The 14,864-nt window shown below is 40.1% G+C and overlaps 1 protein-coding gene across 12 annotated transcripts in view; it reads right to left on the bottom strand.

The window, feature by feature from the left end:
* Positions 1-14,864, bottom strand: part of map2 (microtubule-associated protein 2) — a 52,000-nt gene that overhangs the window by 14,002 nt on the left and 23,134 nt on the right. For 8 of the 12 annotated variants that reach the window (XM_077617732.1, XM_077617733.1, XM_077617731.1 and 5 more), the window contains 6 exons: positions 12,686-12,948; positions 9,794-9,883; positions 8,531-8,605; positions 6,766-6,981; positions 5,254-5,529; positions 44-3,481 (listed from right to left, as the gene is read on the bottom strand). In XM_077617732.1, coding sequence (XP_077473858.1) covers positions 44-3,481; positions 5,254-5,529; positions 6,766-6,981; positions 8,531-8,605; positions 9,794-9,883; positions 12,686-12,896 — 4,306 coding nt within the window. In that variant the 5' untranslated portion in view covers positions 12,897-12,948. Of the gene's footprint in view, positions 1-43; positions 3,494-3,597; positions 5,080-5,253; positions 5,530-6,765; positions 6,982-8,530; positions 8,606-9,793; positions 9,884-12,685; positions 12,949-14,864 lie in introns of those variants that run through there. The other 4 variants (XM_077617739.1, XM_077617736.1, XM_077617741.1 and 1 more) reach the window with 4 other exon arrangements.

The following is a 14,864-nucleotide window of genomic DNA, read 5'->3' as shown; positions in this document are numbered from 1 at the left end:
TAGTTATTCATTACTATTTAAAGAAACTTTCCGAAAGCCTCACCATGTGTGTCCACCCAAGAGCTGTCCAGGATAGAGTCATCCATGGTGGTTTCATCTCGATCATAACTCTCAGTCGGTTCTTCTGTTTCGACAGTTTGAGCCTGTCTCTGAGGGGATGCAGGAGCCTCGGGAATGTGGCATACCTCTTCAAAACTCCCAGCCTCGATGTCCGCCTCCTGGGCTAACTCCACAGACTCCTCTTCATCACCTTCTTCCTCCTCATCTTCCTCTTCTTCTAGCTCTTCCTCGCCAGGTGTGCACAAGGCTTCGGGTGGAGCGGAAAAACGAACACTGTGTCCTGGTTCATCCGCTTTATCGATGGTCTGGACCACAGTTATGAAATCATCTTCCACCGTAACCACGGATTCAATGGCAGCACAAATCTCAACGATGTCCTTTACCCCAACTGCCCCAGTGGCTAACTCTTCATCCTTTATCTCATTCTCCTCCAGTTTTAGCTCTGTCTCTTCTACATTTGGCTTCTCCTTTAACTTTTTCTCCTCTTTTTCCTTTTCTTCCTCTTCCTTTTCTTCAATCTCCCCTGCCTCTTTCTCTTTTATGACTTTTTGCGCTTCACTTTTCAGTTTTTCTTGCCTTTCATTTTCAATCCTCTCTGCTTCTTTCCTTTCTCTCATCTCTCTCTCCTCCTTTTCTTTCTGTTCATTCTCTATTTTCTCTGCCTTTTCCAGCATTTCCCTCTCTTCTCTTTCTTTCCTATCTTTCTCCATTCTCTCTGCTTCTTCCCGCTCTCTCATTTCTCTCTCCTCCTTTTCCTTCCTATCTTTCTCCATTCTCTCTGCCTCTTCTCTTTCTCGTATTTCCTTCTCCTCCTTTTCTTTCCTTTCTTTCTCTAATTTAGCCACTTCTTCCCTTTCTCTTGTTTCTTTTTCTAATTTAGCCGCCTCTTCCCTTTCTCTCGTTTCTTTCTCCTCTTTTTCCTTCCTTTCTCTCTCTAATTTTGTCACCTCTTCTCTTTCTCTGATTTCCTTCTCTTCCTTTTCTTTTCTTTCTTTCTCTAATTTAGCCGCCTCTTCCCTTTCTCTCATTTCTTGCTCTTCTTTTTCTTTCCTTTCTTTCTCTAATTTTGCCGCCTCTTCCCTTTCTCTTATTTCCCTCTCTTTATCTTTTCTTTCTTTCTCAATTCTCTCCCTCTCTTCTCTTTCTCGAATTTCCTTCTCTTCCTTTTCTTTCCTTTCTTTCTCTAATTTAGCCACCTCTTCCATTTCTCTCATTTCCTTCTCTTCTTTTTCTTTCTTTTCCTTCTCCTTTTGGTCTACTTCTTCTCTTTCTTTCAATTCCCTCTCTTTTTCTTTCCTTTCGCTCTCAATCCTCTCTTTCGCTTCCCTTTCTTTAGCTCCCTGTTCTTTTTCTTCCTTTTGAATCTTATCCACTTCTTCATTTTTCTTTTTTTCCTTCTCCTCCAGTTCCTTCCTTTCATCCAGTTTCTTTTCAGACTCTTTAACTTCAATCTCCTCTATCTCAACCTCTTTTTTCTGCGCCGCTTCTATTTGATCCAGTTCTTTCAATTTTTTATCTGACTCTTCCTTGCCCTCTTTGTTTACCGCTAAGACTGGCGATATGGCTCTTTTGGGGGAACCATAAAGCTCTTTTTGTTTAAGCTTGGATGGTGAGAGCACTGGAGAGAGTAATTTATCATCATCAATATTGCTTTCCACTGAAGAAGTGGGTGACGTTTTGACAGGCCTGGCAATTCGATCCTTGGCCACCCCGGTTAATTGGTACACATCTTCAGCATCCACCTCTTCGTATGCCTCCTGGTGCACTAGCTTCACTTTCTCCCGAAGCTCCTGCAACTCTCGTTCTTCCTCCATGCTGAGAGGCCTGGCCTCCATCTCCAGTTTACGAATTTGCCTCTCATAATCAGCAATCTCACTTTCAGAGGCAGAGCCTTCGCCACTGGCTTGTTGATCTGTTTCGCTACCTGACCTCCCTCCTTCTTCTAAAGTCACAGTGACAGTAGGTGTCACAAATGGCTCCCCTTGCTTGCCAGGTGATTTTAACTTTTCACTTATAGATGTAATCAGAGGGTCGTTGATATTCTTTTGACTTTCTTTGGATGAATCCTTTCTCTCTCTTTCACTATTTTCCATTTCTTCACTGATATCCACGTCTAGAGTCTGGTTCTTGTCTTCCAACGATGTGTCTCGAACTGCCAATTTCCTGGCTTGCGCAGCAACTTTCTCCTCAAGAACAGCGGGAGTAAAGACGTGTGTAGAAGTGTTTGCTGGGCTAATCACGTCGGCAGGGGATGGCATAGGGCCTGAATATTCGCTGAACACACAATAGCCCATCTCTTCCAGCTGACTGTCACTCTTTTTAAGTCCAGGACTTTGTTCACCTGATGCAAAGTTAGACAGCATGTCATCAGGGAAACCCTGGAATGACTTTCTCCTCACAATCTCTGGTTCCGTGTTTTCAGAGGACAGCCTAGAGCGGCACTCAACAAGATCTAGCAATTCAGGCAAGTCCTGACTCATTACTGGCTCATTCTCAGGGCTGTGGTCGCATGGCAGGGTTGTCATGGGGGACTCAGGAGACTCTGGTTCAAGGCTTGGGTTCGAAAAGCCTTCAGCCATCCTTGGTGGAGATGACGAATCCGAAGCAATTGAAGCTGCAGTCTCCAGGATTAGTGGAGGCAAGGGAGGTGGCTTTTCTCCAGAGGGGGTTGTGATTGGGAGGTAATCTGCCGACTCATCGAAACTTCCACTGGTGTACGTCAGGATGTCAGTGGCTAATGGAGAAAAGCTTGTCATTTTCCCTTGGCCACTTTGATCCTTTGCTCCAATGGTAATATTTAGGGAATAACTTCTTTGATCCAAGGCCAGTTTACCTGGAGATAACTTGCAATCATTACCCCTGTCAGGAACTGAAAAATTTGGAGTGTTGACGTTTTGCGTTTCAAGACACCCTTGTAATGTCGCACCAGGTTCCTGAATCTTGGAATCAACCATCAACGTTTCTTCACTGACTCTGCTTAGTTCATAATAACCCTCACCTTTACCCCGAGGGGACACATGCGGATCAGTGGCTGTTGTTTCAAAATATGCTGACATTGCATCACCTGTCAAGTTTCCTCCGTCTACTCTGACTCCCATTGAAGAGAAATCAGAGGGGGAGCTGAGGCCACTAAACTCTACTACTTCCACAGAGGGCTGCTTCTCCGACACTGTAAGGGGTTCGCCATAAATGGGCTGAAGGGTGATTGACTTTGGAGATTCTTTGGCTTGAACATGAACAATGGAAGGTACAAAACTGGGCAAATCCGCAGTGGGACTCTCTGGTACGATTCGTTCTCCGGCAAAGAATCCCTGGGGCTGAGGCTCCGAAATCTCCTCTGGCCGTTTCTCAGATCCGATGCTGTCTGGACTCATGGACTCACTTTTCTCACTTCCAGGTTTCTCCAAGTCCATCTTCACAGCTGAAAGGAGATCTGTAAGTTGGTTGTTGTAAACAAATTGGCACGGTTTTGTTTGGCATGCGGCGATATTTATATAGCCAGGCGTAAAGCAGGCAAAGCTCTCCTCAGAAACTTACAGCACAATGATACGGCCGTCACTGAAGAACAATGGCCAAAGAATGAGGTCCACCAAGTCAGAGATGGATGGAAATATGGCATGATATGTAATAGTACCGGCATGGGGCAACTGTCAGGTAGACTGATGGAAAACAAACAATCATTCATGGAATGGATATCCATGCAATATATTATTGTATATTACAACACTTAATTTCAGACAATATTTGTCAATAATGAGAGCTGAGATCCTTGGAATTTTTAAGTAGTTTTGATCAAATGAACATCACACCTATGATAACTGCCATATATCATTAACTCATTGGCTGCCAGTGATTATGTTGACTGTCCAATTAATTTTGACTGTGAGGGATTGCAGCAATCTGTGAATTTAGAATTGTTACCATGACCTCTATGGCCACCATTGACAATTGCCTTCCAATGCATTGGACATCTAGTGCAGTCATTCATTCATTCATTCTCTGAACCGCTTTATCCTCACTAGGGTCACAGGGGGTGCTGGAGCCTATCCCAGCTGACTTTGGGCCAGAGGCGGGGGACACCCTAAATCGGGCCGACCACAGTACACGAGGAGATGGAGAACCATCCACGCTCACATTCATACCTAGCAACAATTTAAAGTGTCCAATCAGCCTACCATCCATGTTTTTAGAATGTGGGAGGAAACCAGAGTACCCAGAGAAAACCCACACAGGGGAGAACATGAAAACTCAGAGAACTGTGAGGCCGATGCGCTAATCACTCAACTCCATTGATGGCACTGATAAATAAGCATTCACAGCCAGTCCTCCTGGTTTAAAAAATTAACTGGCACGGGTCAATGGCAGCCAATGAGTATTGAAAATAACATAGGGTAAATATTAGGTTTTTTTTTTTTAAGAACATTAAAAACAAAGAAAGGAAAATGGTATATATTGTCTGATTTCAATGCACAACATTTTCTTTTGCAGCCTACACAAAATGATGTGCGAGTTGGATCTGGCCCCCAGAGCTTGAGTTTGACACCTTGGGCTGTCATCGGCAGTGAATGAGTTAGGTAATTTGAATATTATTTACAGAAACTGCTGAATGGTTCTGAAGTAAAAAGAAATGAATAAATAAAAAATGTAATTAAGTCATAAAAAACTATAACTGGAGGACTTGATATTTTGATGAATGACAAATATTGATAAAAGATGATCTGAACAAGACGGTGCCAATGTCTGAAAAATGATGGCCACCAATACAACCAATGCCAATGAATAAACCCTGAAATAATGATTAAAGATTGCATTAATGCAATGCACTGGCATACCAGCACCAAGCCATCGGTGTGTACATGACAATTCCGGAGACTTATAGCTGGTGATCGAAAGCATGATTGCGGGTGCAACACATACTCATACCAGTACAAAAGAGCCAGCCCCTAAACAAGAGCAACAATAGGAAAACACAGGCATAACCATAATAATGTAGTAACCGGTTAAAGTTAAAATAATGATTTTTTTCCCTCTAACAAGCCTGTGTTGCCTTGCAGCCACAGCAGTGCATGGGGCCGATGATATGCCATTCCACCTGAAAAATGCTAAAATTCCCTGCCTCTTGACATATTGGACATTCATATACAGTGGGCAAGCTGTAACATGCAGAAAAGGTTTGCAGAGGGGAAGACACACCTGTCTCAGGGCTCTTCTCACCCTCTACTTCCTCTTTGTCCATAGAGTTTTCTGCAGTCGGAATATTAGCCTCGGCCTGGGTCTTATCTATGTTCTCTCCCTTCCCTAAAAATTCAGCTTCGGGTATGTCCACGTCAGACTCTTCCCCACTCCATTGTTGCTCATCTAGAGCTGCATCTGCACTCTCTTCCTCCTCTTCCTCCTCCTCAACATCATCATCATCATCCTCTTCAACATCTTCCTCGTACTCAGCTGTAAGAGCCTCCATGGTCTCTTCTTCTCCAAAACAGGGTGAGAGGGGGAGACATTAAGACTACAGGCAACACAGACTTGGGCAGTGTGAAAACATAACCAATGATGGCACACTTTGAGACAATCCAAAGTGTTCACACATAAAGCACACTACTGTTGTTATGATACTAAAGTTTTATCTTGATATGGGCACACGAAAAAATAACTAATACTACATAAATTAAAAAAACAATTTAAGAAAGTCTTTCAATCACAAACTATATTAAAACTTTTGCAATGACTATCACAAGTTAACACCCAAGCCATTTGAACCTGGAGGGTGGAACATTCATTCGCCCACTTCAAATGGATTAGACGTCTATAGCGCCATCAATGGCAGCCAATAAGTTAACAAGGAAAACGCAAAAATATCATCCAGTTCTATCAAGATTATCGCAAAAACAAATTTACACCTTGACAACATATTTCTGGTGACCTGAGGTCGCGCAACGTATCCGGATACAACATTTCAGAATTGATACTCTTCACTACTTTTGACAACTCTACATCACAAATGGCCACTTACACAGTTTGCATCTTGACTTAAACACTGTGTATTTTGAAGTTAGATCTGAGCAAATATGACGCTTTTAAAGAACAATCTCAAAAGGGCAAATAGTTGCTTTTCCTTCTCACAAACTACGCCTTATCCTATTTACTTTACATCAACTATGAACATATTTGTCAGAGATAAGGAAGTTATACATCAGGTCAAGGTAAAACTCTTTCTCCAAGACAAAGACAATACTAAATAATGTACGACAGACCTCACCAAAATATTGATGTATTTTTTCTGTGTTTGCGTTAAGGCAAAAGTGGGGTCTACAGTTCCTCAGCTGTTAAATAACTGTTACATAACCCTGCTGTTATAACCACTGAAACCACTTTAAATCAGCAAATTTCGTTTCTTTTGACACTCTCACGAAACTGCTGCCCTTTACAGGAAGACCCTGAAATAAATTATGATTGCAAACACAAGTAGCAATGGTTTTGGGTGGAATAAATGATTAAAATTATGACGTTTTACAAATCTGAAATAGCTCAGATTTAGAGAAAATGGACAATCAATAAGACACCCAAACACACAAAAATGACATACAATGCAAATTGGAGGGATGCTAGGAGGAAGGCACAACACAGATGAGGGATATGTTGAAAAGAGAAAAAGGAAAGAAGGGGTGGAAGGGTTGAGACGGCAAAGAGGAACCGTGTGTGGTTCACCTTCAATTTGTCTAAAGGCCACAGCCTGCCCCGTAGGGCGGGCACCCGAGTGCGTCCACTCTGGGCTGAACAAGGGGTGCTCATAGTACTCCTCGTCGGAGTGGTAGGGGTCGTCCTCAGGCACAGAAACTGAGATGGAGGGGGCGAGGAACTTGCACCTCTCCCGAGAATTTTGGAAGCGGCGCAGAGGGCCTGCCTCCTCCTCATTCCCTACATCTACAAACAAGACAGACACAAGGAGAAAACTGCAGGGAAATCTGGACACGCACGATGAGGAAGAAATCAAAGAGGACGTAAAGGAAGGAAAAATATGGAACATCTTAAACAAAAATGTCCATTTTCAAATTGAGCAAACACAAAAATGACACAGAAAGACTGTATCATTTCGGAGAAAATGCATTTCTTATATTTTTATCCTTATGTTATTTTTTTTCTAAAGAGATTTCTGGAGATTTAATAATTGATCAGTTTATAAATTATTTCAAAGTCATATGGAATCTTGAGTGGTACCAGTAAAGGACAGTAGAACTACTGTGAACCTCAAGAGTAAAATGTGGTTAAAGAGTACAATTAATAAATCTACTAGATTAGATCTTAATTTGTAATTACCTTGTTTGCTTACCTGGCATTATTAGTGTACCAGGGCTAAAGAAAATACTAAAAACATCAACTGTACCAGTTAATACTTAAATGCTTAAAATGGACATTTTCTGTCAAAGTGTTGAGGGAAACGTTAGCAAAAAAAAATTGAACATTGGTAAATAAACTTCAAGGAAATCAGAAAAGGGTTACAAAAAAAGTCATGACACACAAAGACATTGATGAAGTGACTAAATAGCAACTGATTATAGACCAAGATTGTCAGGCCAGCTATAAAGTATAATTTAGAAGAAAAGGTCTCTTCCTGTATATTAAATAATATCTATGCTTAACTGGTGAGATATGACATAACTGATACTTAAACACCAACAACACTAAAACATGAAAAACACCAATCTAAGAACAGTGCAATCTCCCTAAACAAATTGAATGCTGCTCTCACAAGCAAATCATACCCTATCCCATTTTTTTTCTTTTTAAATCCTTTAAAACAAACTAAATACAATCCTCTCTGATGATTTTTAACAATCACATTTGGTAGCTGGTCAAGCATGATAAGACACTATCACACAAATCTATATTAACAAATCTATTTCCTTACATAAAGTACAATGCTATCTATCATAGATTTGATGTTGAGTCAACACATTCAACCAAGCTAACTATCTTCATTACCCATCTGGTATCCTAATCCCATTCTCTATCTTAACTCACGATTTAATACACAGATCCTCTTTAACATAAGTCTTCACTGCTAAGCAAATAAATCCCAGTGTCACACAGAAAACACTGAGAGCTGCCAAAAAAACACCATGTAGAGAAAGACAAGTAACAAGGACAGTTGCAAGGGTGTCATTTTAGTATTTCGGGAAACAATGAGGTATGCAGGTTAGAGAGGCGGAAATGGAAGAAAACTATGATTAAAATTCATTCTAATGTTGTTTTTCTTTGCCATTTTTTCTTTTAGAGATAAATAAAGCAATATACAGGAGACATGTTATTTATTTCTTCAAAATAAAGAGTGAAATACATTAAAATTAGCTTGTTATACAGTTCAGATGGTTTGTATCAGGCAAATCCCCAATATTTTAGTAATTCCAATTTGATGAAGATGGAAGAAGAGAAATAAAAAATCGAAACATACTTTTATATAAATGCATACTACCTTGTTCAAGAGGACCAAATTGTTCTGCAGCAGGTGAGGGAGGGGGCGATGGAGGTAAATTAGTGGTGTCTTCAACTACAAAAGAAAATAATGACGGGTGATGAAATTATGTTAAATGTGTAAATATCAGTGGCGGGCCGTCAGTGCCTTCAAGGCCTTCTCTGCTGGCCTAAGAAATATCTGAATCATATATTATATTTTGTCCATCAATACTTATTAAATAATTCCAAATTGTCTGTTAGCTTCCTTTCATTGCTTTTCCCCATGGTTGCATTGCTTCCAGATGTGTGTTTTCATATTGAAGCATTTAACCAATCACATTTCAGCCATTATTTGTTGCCAGGGTCAGAAATCTGCCTCAAAACCTTCACAATCAGTTCTGCAGGCTCTGCTGCATTAAACAAGCGTCGATAAGACTGTTGCTTTAACCAGTCAGATTTCGAGTTGGCAACAGCACAATGCCTTGTCGCAGGAGTAGGGATACGTCATTGCCTTCTCGCAGGCGTAGGGATACGTCATCACTTTCACCAATTGGCTAATGATTAGCCAGAGCTACCAAAGTGTATCTGTAGCTAGCTGCACAAGCAAATATATTGTTGTGTTGATTTAAAGCCATTTCCAAGACGGACTATGCCAGAAATACGACAGGACAGGCTCCACTTCCATCATTAGCTTCAATGTCAATAGAAAAGAAGGAAGAAAGAAAGGAGGATGGATATTGTATACAGTTAAAAAGGATTTTTGGTGAGTAAAATATGGCTATATTCCTAAATAATATTTCAATTGTGGGCCCGGTTCTGATATCTGAAAAGCTCCAGTGTTTGTATTTGTATTTAATCACTAAATGCTGCTAGGAAGTGGATTTTACCCCATTTTAGTGCAATTTTTGCTGTTTCGCCATTGACGTTCATCGCTGTCTTTTCCCGGGAAAATCACCCCCCTGGCCCGGTTGTAATGTCTGAAAAGCTCCAGTATTTGTATTTAATCATTAAATGCTGCTAGGAAGTGGATTTTACCCCATTTTTGTGCATTGATTTATTGATTATTTTTTTTGTGTTGCAGCTGTAGAGGTTTTATAGCCATAAAATAGTTTTAAGGGTTGGATTGATTTGTTGAAGGCGCTACGAGAAAATGCACGGACCGCCACTGGTAAATATCATTGTGGTAAATTGATCAAAGACCATTTAACTCAATTTAATCAGACTTAATAATATTGCCAAATATAAGGAAAGGTTGTTGTTTCAGTGAAAGCATGTGACTAACCTGATGGCAGTCTTTGACTCTCCTGTTCCCCCTTCAGTACCGCCACCGCCTCGGCAGTCACTTCCTGCACGATTCTAGCAGAGACTTGCTCTAAACAAAGAAAACAAAACAACTACTTTAAAAAAATTTTAATAAAATAGTCTCTCCAAAGGTTAAAAATCGAGATTTTTTTATAGTTGTGTTAATGCAAAAGTATAAGAATTGGCCTAATAAGGATTAACAGTCTGATTATAGACTTCTGCATGGAAACACAAAATTATGATGGTCATTTTAATAATGTTTCACATACTTTTACAGACGCACACAAACTGGCTAGTAATTTATGGAGACACAAAAAAACACAGAAGGAAATGTTAGTTTTGCATTTTGTAATAAGTGCCCATCGAATATAATTTTCTAACAGGTATATCAATGAAATATTCTTTAATTTAAACATTAATATTGAAGAACATAAGGTGAATCCTAGGTTTGAGGCTGTAATGTAAAAAGTCATTATGGATTCTTTTTTCAATGAATGAAAATGCAATCTTGTACAATAAGAAATGATAATTAATATGTTAAATTACACATTTTAAAAGGTCTAAAAAAACATTTAAAGGTGATCATGTTTTCGCATCTGGGCTGACACTTCAAAGTTTTCAGATGTCAGTGTGACAGAAAGATCACACATTCACAAAGTGATGGCAGGTTTTTTTAAATGACCTTGTCACTTCTGCAAAGCATGATGGCCGTGATGAAAACATGCTTGGTCAGCATGAATCAAACACAAACATGTCAAATGAAATCATAAACACGGAAAGGTGACATTTTTTTTGTGAGTGGAAAGCGAATGCTTGAACAATTACATTTATCAGAGAGATTTTAAGATCTATATTTATGTGCTCTATTTAGACCGCTTGTGTCAAAGTGGCAGCCCGGGGGCCAAATCTGGCCCGCCGCATCATTTTGTGTGCCCCGGGAAAGTAAATCATGAGTGCCGACTTTCTGTTTTAGGATCAAATTAAAATGAAGAGTAAAGATGTATATTAAATTTCCTGATTTCCCCCCTTTTAAATCAATAATTGTAATTTTTTTATCATTTTTTTCCTGTGTTTTTAGTTCAAAAATCGTTTTCTAAAATCTAAAAATATATTTTAAAAAAAGATAAAATAAAAATTGTTTTAGATCTATAAAAAACTGAATATTCAGGGATTTTAATCCAGTTCTTTTAATCCATTACTTTAAAAAAATCTAAATATTATATCTAAAATGGTCCGGCCCACGTGAAATCAAGTTGACGTTAAAGCGGCCCGCGAACCAACCCGAGTCTGACACCCCTGACTTAGAGCAAAGAGTGTGACTAAAAGTTGAGTCAAAATAAACAGGATGTGCTACATATGCACACAGACTCTCGCATAGGCACAAGATGGGAACACAAGTGCAATTGGATTAAAACCAGTCAGCATCCAAAAAGTGTCAAGATAGTTGTTTCCTTGACAACAGACTGCTGAGCCACTGTGTTTTGGTGTGTGTTGATCCTGACGAGTCATGTTTATGATGATGAAAATGATGTTGATGGTATAGTATTTTAAAGGCAAAAAAATAGGATAGGTCGGAGGCATGGATTTAAATTGCCTTTGAAATTCTCTCTCTCTCGGCTTTCTGGAATCACTACAACACCTCAATCTTTTGCTCTTTTGATCATCGGCTGGAAATAATCATGATAACAGTATATCTGTATTTGGATATAAAATGTAAGATTTCAATCTTCCAATTCCAATTGAGTCTCAAATATAGGCTTCAATATGTGTAGCTGCATATGTTTTATTTTGCACTCAAGTATGGTTGTTAAAATGTCGCTCGTGACCTCTTTGAGGCACACACATGCAAAAAAAAGGGAAAGGCAACATGGTGAGCTCCAGGCTTAACATAATGTCAAGGGGGCAATTTAGTGCTTCATAGATTCTTGTTCTATCTGAAGAGCTGACTCTCAAAAGGCTGAAGCCCAGTGGGATTATTGGGTATCAGCAATTATCTGCACTTATCCAGCCAGCACATGTTGAAATCACCCCAAACTCAGCACTATGAATGGGAATAAAAATCGATTAGTCAATTGACTGTGCCGCGAGAATCTTGTTGATGGTGTGGAATTTTCTCAATCCAGCGTTTCTGAAAAAAATACTTTGTTAGGGAGTCAATTATGTCTTGAAGCATCAGACACCAAATTGAATGCCAAATAGATTATTTTTTGAGACTTACATGTTATGAAGCCTATGTCACATGCATAGAGGGTTGGTATATTGATGGACGGTTTTGCTAGAGTGCGGTGTAGTTTGAGTCCAATGTGGTTTGCAAAAGTGCGGAAATTGATTTAATTTAACCGACACCTGGGCTAATTTAGAGGAAGCGGAAGAAGACCCTCTGATGAGCAGTCTCTAATGTGAGAGACAAGATATCAGAAAAACTTCATTTTTTTTGGTTCTATCATTTCTGTATTAAAATAACTGAACTAGTTAGTAGTAATTTCAGTAGCTAGCTAACAGTAACATTTATTAAAAGTTTTTTTAAATGATTTTTAGACATTAAATAGAAGTCAAATGCTTAACATCTCAAATTTAAGCTTAGAGCTAGAAAAAAAACTAATTGGACTGGAACACGTTGTCATGGTAACACCATTGGTTCATCACTTTTTCACCAGAGTGAGCTCTGGTAGTTAAGGAGTAGAGAAACCTTTAACACTATAATTATGGCTGGTTTAATGACAGCATGTGAATGGGGTTGGGACTCATTGTACTGCCAACCCACACAAACCAATAACATACATGCACAAACATCTGGTTCATGCACACATGCACATCACCCCCGAAAATATAGAAAAAGAATAAACATTAATGAATAATAGTTCATGCCTACCTGCAGTTATAGCATGCGCACCAGTTAACTCGCCATTGAACCCATTTTCTCTTGCAGAGAAGGACGGAGAGGTTGCATGAGTAGCACCAGTCTGGCATGTCCTGTACGAAGAAGATGAGAAACCATTGGCCCCGTGGGAACCAGTGGGCGGCTGTGCCCCCGAAGCATCCCACTGAGCGACACCGTCTTCTGGCTGTCGGTCATCTGCCATGCTGGTACAAGCTCGGGGCAGGGGAAGGGGGATTGGGGGGATGTCTTTCGTTCTGTGTGGCGACATAAGAGGCAGACGAATTAATTCCTCAGTATGTTATGCATGCAACAGTCTTACACACCCTGTTTCCGCAAACTTCAGTCCACCTGTTGGGGAATGGTTGTGTTAATATTTAATGAGAAGTGCTTAAGCTGTTCTAGCTAATGAATAATGATCAGCTTTTGCATGTTTAAGCTTTTGAACGGATATGTTAATGATAGCTCAATCTAGACTGCACTGAGCACACCAAACTGGCTCCTTCTCTTAGAACGCCATACTGGTAGAGTAAATCTGACTTGATAACACCTTCACTGTCACAGCTTGTCTGCATCACTGTGACCTACTCGGGACCTCATCTGAACAACACTCCGATTTATTAAAAGCCGTAAAATATCAAAATGAGCTTGTCATCCTGTCTTGTTGTTGACTGTTGATGGAGGTCATTTTGTGTTTGGTTGCTGACCTCCATAACCAACTTGATCAACATAAGTCGTGGACTGGTGGGTCAGACAACCACGTGTGTACGTTTTTGGCAAGAAATGGATGGTAATATTACACCGCCTGATCCACATTATGCAAAATAATGTCATCCAAATCCCAAAAAAATTTCATGTTAAATTTATCATTGATGGAAATGATGCAATTGCACTGCTATAAATGTTTTTTTTTCCACCTGTTATTGAATGAAACCGTCCCCTGCCCCCAAAATAACATATTGCAGCGTGAATCACATCTGAAGTGTTACACATGCTCAAGAGGCTAAATGATCTGCTCTTTGCACCTGCTGCATGGCGGTACAGTGACGATGCATTTTCTGTGACTGAAAAAAGCAGTCACTATACACTGACTCTGCTGCAGTCTCAAAATGTCAGATTTTCTGTACAATACAATGCTGTGAGGTATATGTAGACTTTTCTAAACAATTAATTTAACCCGTAATGGCTGTAGATGTCCAATCCATTTTGACTGAGAGGGGCGAATGAATATTTGAATGTTTATCATTGTCAATGGCAGGCAATGGAAAAAAAGGGCGTTATTGAGGGTATATTCATTCATTTTCAACACCGCTTATCCTTGTCAGGGTCTCGGGGTGCTGGAGCCTATCCCGGCAGACAGACTACACCCTAGAGCAGGGGTGGGCAAACTTTTTGACTTGAAAAAAAGTAAAATAAACATTGTTTTAGATCTATAAAAAAACTGAATATTCAGGGCTTTTAATCCAGTTCTTTTAATCCATTTATATATAAAAAATCAAAATATTATACCTAAAATGGTCCGGCCCACGTGAAATCAAGTTGACATTAAAGCGCCCCGTGAACCAAGTCTGACACCCCTGGTCTAACCAGTCTTCCCTGCCTAATGGGATATGGGAGGAAACCGGAGAAAATCCACGCAAGCCCGGGGAGAAGGGGAGAATGCAAACTCCACTGTGTCATAAAATACTAATGGTATCTTGGAGGTGTGCTTTACAGTATTCTCCACAGCATTTAACAAGGTTCTGCAATTTACAATTTGAGCTTTGTTAACTTAGCGTTTTTATTTAGAGAAATCACACATAAATTGTGGATTTTTTTTTCTTCGAAATAATGCACAAAGTCAGAAATTGAGATTTTGGTATTCAGATGTGTGAATATTTTTCAATAACATTGTCAGGCCCCAGACGAGATTGGTGGCTGGTTGCGCCCGCCACCCAACCACAGGCCCTGCCTCTAATGACTCGAGGGCTGCCAGGTGTGAGTCATTAGCCAGTGAGGAGTATTTAAGGCCACCTTGAACAGGACCACGCTGCGGGATCGTCTGATCTGCTCACAGTGAGGTACCCGCTTGTATTTTCTCACCTGCCTTCATTGATATACGATCGCTTGTTTTGCTCCCAGGATTCCGACTACGCTCGGCCTCCACGACCACGGATACGCCTAACGACACGCC

This window comes from Stigmatopora argus, chromosome 13 (genome assembly GCF_051989625.1).
Source record: "Stigmatopora argus isolate UIUO_Sarg chromosome 13, RoL_Sarg_1.0, whole genome shotgun sequence".
In the NCBI taxonomy this organism is placed as follows: domain Eukaryota; kingdom Metazoa; phylum Chordata; class Actinopteri; order Syngnathiformes; family Syngnathidae; genus Stigmatopora; species Stigmatopora argus.
This window is presented reverse-complemented; position numbering and strand designations above follow the sequence as displayed.